The sequence below is a fragment of the Piliocolobus tephrosceles genome, chromosome 21 (genome assembly GCF_002776525.5).
Source record: "Piliocolobus tephrosceles isolate RC106 chromosome 21, ASM277652v3, whole genome shotgun sequence".
Lineage (NCBI taxonomy): Eukaryota > Metazoa > Chordata > Mammalia > Primates > Cercopithecidae > Piliocolobus > Piliocolobus tephrosceles.
The window spans coordinates 42,881,946-42,886,926 of record NC_045454.1 but is presented as its reverse complement, the minus strand read 5'-3'; the positions used below and the strand labels follow the sequence as shown (position 1 = coordinate 42,886,926).

The 4,981-nt window shown below is 50.0% G+C and overlaps 1 protein-coding gene across 1 annotated transcript in view; it reads left to right on the top strand.

Annotated features, from left to right (window-relative positions):
• LOC111527718 (complement C3) overlaps nt 1-4,981 on the top strand; it is a 23,813-nt gene that overhangs the window by 11,008 nt on the left and 7,824 nt on the right. The window contains exons 8-10 of the mRNA XM_026455627.1: nt 818-990; nt 1,172-1,330; nt 4,253-4,312. Coding sequence (XP_026311412.1) covers nt 892-990; nt 1,172-1,330; nt 4,253-4,312 — 318 coding nt within the window. The 5' untranslated portion in view covers nt 818-891. The remainder of the gene's footprint in view (nt 1-817; nt 991-1,171; nt 1,331-4,252; nt 4,313-4,981) is intronic.

Below are 4,981 nucleotides of genomic sequence, written 5' to 3'. Positions count from 1 at the left end.
TTGTATTTTTTAGTAGAGATGGGGTTTCACAGTGTTAGCCAGGATGGTCTCGATCTCCTGACCTCGTGATCCGCCCGTCTCGGCCTCCCAAAGTGCTGGGATTACAGGCTTGAGCCACCACGCCCGGCCGTTCTTTTTTTTTTTTCTTTTGAGACAGAGTCTTGCTCTTGTCGCCCAGGCTGGAGTGCAATGGCATGATCTCAGCTCACTGCAACCTCCACCTCCCGAGTTCAAGCGATTCTCCTGCCTCAGCCTCCTGAGTAGCTGGGATTACAGGCACCCACCAGCACACCTGGCTAATTTTTTTGTAATTTTAGTAGAAACGGGGTTTCACCATGTTGGCCAGGCTGGTCTCGAACTCCTCAGGTGATCCGCCTGCCTTGGCCTCCCAAAGTTCTGAGATTACAGGTGTAAGCCACCGTGCCCAGCCAGGAACTTTTTTTGAAACTCAATTTCCCCATCGGAGAATAGATCCTGTCTCCTAGGGTCGTTCTGAAAATTGGATGTCCGCGTTTCCTCAGCAAAGAGCTTCACATAAAGTAGGTGATCAGGACTGGGCACGGTGGCTCACGCCTGTAATCCCAACACTTTGGGAGGTCGAGGTGAGAGAATGGCTTGAGCCAGGAGTTCAAAACCAACCTCAATAACATAATGAGAACTCCCTCACCCCCACTCTTCCATCTCTACAAAAATAAAAATAAAGTAGGTGATCAATAAGATGGCAGATGAGAAAACTGAGCCAGATGACACAAGGAGAGGGCAGGTTATGGTGGGTGGGCCCAGCTCTGGGTGACAAGGCGGGCGTCCCTGTTTCTAGACAAAACCCACTGGCCGGTGGATGAGCAGAACCTTGGCTCCCTGTACACCATTGAGGCCACAGCCTATGCGCTCATGCAGAAGCTGGAGCTGGGCCGGTACAATGAGACACACGCCATCGCCAAGTGGCTACTAGAGAAGCGGGAGCTGGGAGGAGGCTTCGGGTCCACCCAGGTGACGGGGACCCCCGGGAGGTGAGGGCCAGAGTCGCTAGCCGAGATGCTGACGCGACTAGTCCAACCTGGGCGTGTGGGTGGCTGTCCGTGGTGCTGACACGCCGGCCGATGGTTTCTCGAGTGCTGTCTGTGGTGCTGATCCACATTCCTCTACCTCCCCGCCCCATTCCAACACTCAGACCACGGTGGTGGCCCTTGAAGCTCTGACCCGCTTCCGCGAAGCTGTCCCCTTCCAGGGCGTCCAGGATCTCCACGTCCAGATCAGCGCCCCCAAGAAAGCCCTGAGTGTGAATTGGCACATTGATCACAACAATGCCTACCAACAGCGGTCAGCAAAGGTATGTCACTAAGGGGCAGGCCAGAGTACACGCAGAGATGACATTGGAGATGAGGTGAAGTGTCATGTCCCTGCTGATCTCCCTCCTCATACCCCAAGATATCATAAGCAATGGAAATGTGGCTATACTGTCAATGTATTGATTCTTTTTTTTTTTTTTTTTTTTTGACACGGAGTCTCACTCTGTCGCCCAGACTGGAGTGCAGTGGCCGGATCTCAGCTCACTGCAAGCTCCGCCTCCCAGGTTCACGCCATTCTCCTGCCTCAGCCTCCCGAGTAGCTGGGACTACAAGCGCCTGCCACCACGCCCAGCTAATTTTTTGTATTTTTTAGTAGAGACGGGGTTTCACCGTGGTAGCCAGGATGGTCTCGATCTCCTGACCTCATGATCCACCCATCTCAGCCTCCCAAAGTGCTGGGATTACAGGCGTGAGCCACGGTGCCCGGCTATGTATTGGTTCTTCTATTCCATCAACATTTCCTGAGCATCTACTATGCATCAAAGACTCTCCTAGGCATTGAGGTTATGTTATGAAAGATCCATGGTCCCTGCTCTTATGGAATCTAGAAGATTCCATGAGATCTAGAAGAAAATGGGCCGGGTGACGTGATTCACGCCTGTAATCCCAGCACTTTGGGAGGCCGAGGTGGGTGGATCACCTGAGGTCAGGAGTTCGAGACCAGCCTGGTCAATGTAGTGAAACCCCATCTCTACTAAAAATACAAAAATTACCCGGGCATGGTGGTGCATGCCTGTAATCCCAGCTACTCGGGAGGCTGAGGCAGGAGATTCACTTGAACCCAGGAGGAGAAGGAAGTTGTAGTTACCTAGGATTGCACCTGGGTGGCAGAGTGAGACTCCATCTCAAAATAAAAATAAAAATATAAATAAATAAATGAAAAGAAATGACACCCTGGGCAACATAGTGAGACTCCATCTCTACTAAAAAAGAAAAGAAGGAAAACATCTCATCTAAGGTCACGCATTGTTTAGTGGATGTCCCTGGATAAATAGTTGTCAAGATGAAGAAAGCAGAGGGAGGGGAAGAGTGTTCCTTTTTGTTGTTGTTGCTGTTGTTGAGACAGAGTCTCACTCAGTCACCCAGGCTGGAGTGCAGTGGCGTGATCTTGCCTCACTGAAACCTCCATCTCCCGGGTTCAAGCGATTCTCCTGTGTCAGCCTCCCCAGTAGCTGGGATTACAGGCATGCACCACCAGGCTCAGCTAAGTTTTGTAGTTTTAGTAGAAATGGGGTTTCACCATGGTGGCCAGGCTGGTCTCGAAATCCTAGCCTCATGTGACCTGCCCGCCTCGGCCTCCCAAATTGCTGGGATTACAGGCATGAGCCACCACGCCCAGCTGAGGAAGAGTGTTTCTGACACAGGGAACAGCATAGAGTGGAGACCCGGAGCCACTCAGGCACAGGAATGGTCAGAAGGGAGAACAGCAAATAAAGCAGGCTATTAGGAGGCTTGAAGGCTGGCAGAGCTCAGCAGAGGGCTGGGAGGCCATGGCAAGAATTAGGACTTGATCCTATAGGCGATAAGATTTGATCTTATAGGCAATGAGATTTGAGTGATTGGCTGTAATTTTTTTCTTTCCTTTTCTTTTTCTTTTTTTCTTTTTTTTCCTTTTTTTTGTTATTTTTTGTTTTTTAGAGACAGAGTCCTACTCTGTTGCCCAGGCTGGAGTGCAGTGGCACAGTCTCAGCTCACTGCAGGCTCTGCTTCCTGGGGTCAAGTGATTCTCCTGCCTCAGCCTCCCGAGTAGCTGAGATTACAGGCACCTGCCACCACCCTCAGCTAATTTTTGTATTTTTTAATAAAGACGGGGTTTCACCATGTTGGCCAGGCTGCTCGAACTCCTGACCTCAGATGGTCCACCCGCCTCGGCCTCCCAAAGTGCTGGGATTACAGGCATGAGCCACTGCACCCAGCCCATTATGCATCAATTTTAAAAGGCAAAGAAAAATAAAGACAGGTGCAGAGGTGCCAGTGAGAAGGGGCTCATGGGAGCTCCGCGCACAGAGAAACTTGGAAATGCTCCAAAGAGAACAGATTCCAGGGATGCACATTAGGACACAGCCTGAGCTGAGGCGTGCAGATAATCTGAGGTCAGGAGTTCAAGACCAGCCTGGCCAACATGGTGAAACCCCATCTCTACTAAAAATATCAAAATTAGCTGGGCATGACAGCACAAGCCTGTAGTCCCAACTACTTGGAAGGCTGAAGAAGGAGAATCACTTGAACCCAGGAGGCAGAAGTTGCAGTGAACCGGGATCATGCCACTGCACTCCAGCCTGGGCAACAAAGCGAGTCTCTGTCTCAAAAACAAACAAACAAACAAAAAAAACAAAGACACAGCCTTAGGCTGGACTTGGTGGCTCACGCTTGTAATCCTAACACTCTGGGAGTCCAAGGTGGGTGGATCACTTGAGGTCAGGAGTTCAAGACCAGCATGGGCAACATAGTTAGATCCTGTCACTACAAAAAAATACAAAAAAAAAAAAAAATTAGCTAGGCGTGGTGGCACACACCTGTAGTCCTAGCTACTTTGGAGGCTAAGACAGGAGGATCGCTTGAGACCAGGAGGCAGAGGTGCACCGAGATGAGCCGAGATCGCACCACTACACTCCAGCCTGGGCTACAGACTGAGACCTGGTCTCAAAAACAAACAAACAAACAAACAAAACAGGCTGAATGAGCAGTTCCAGTTGATTGATGATAGTGTAGACACCACAAATGATCTCTGAAGAGGGAAAAACAAAACCATCTGCGTAGAGAGAGATGGAAAATGAATCACCAGGTCCCAGGTTAGGCAATAACCAAGGCCCTGGTGAGTGTTCAGGCCTCACATCCCCCTACACTTGACCCTCACTTTGCTGCTTCCTCCATCCTTAAATCTTCCTCTTTGTTCTCTTCAGTTCCTTGCCCGGGATGACCTAGAGATCAAAGCCAGTGGCAACGGGAGAGGCACCATCTCGGTAGGTTTTGTATTAAATTGTATTAGTCTGTTCAGGCTGCTACAGCAAAATAGACTGGGTGGCTTATAAACAACAGAAATTGGCCCAGTATGGTGGCTCATACCTGCAATCCCAGCATTTTGAGAGGCCCAGGCAGGAGAATCGCTTGAGTCCAGGAGTTCAAGATGCACTGGGGCAACAGAGTGAGACTCTGTCTCTACAAAAAATTGAAAAATTAGCTGGGCGTGGTGGCACATGTCTATAGTCACAGCTACTCAAGAGGCTGAGGTGGGAGGATTGCTTGAGCCCAGGAGGTGGAAGTTGCAGTGAGTCGTGATCAAGACTTTGCATTCTCCCCTAAATGACAGAGTAAGATTCTATCTCAAAGGAAGGAAGAGAAAGAGAAGAAAGAAAAGAAAGGAAAGAAAGAAAGCAAGAAAGAAAGGCCAGGTGCAGTGGCTTGGCTGGGCACGGTGGCTCACACCTGTAATCCCAGCAGTTTGTGAGGCCGAAGGGGGAGGATCACCTAAGGTCAGGAGTTCGAGACTAGCCTGGTCAATGTGGTGAAACCTCAGAGGTTGAAATGAGCCAAGATTGAGCCGTTGCACCCCAGTCTGGGTGACCAGAGCAAAACTCTGTCAGAAAGAAAGAAGAAAGAAAAGAAAGAAAGAGAGAGAGAGAGAGGAGGAG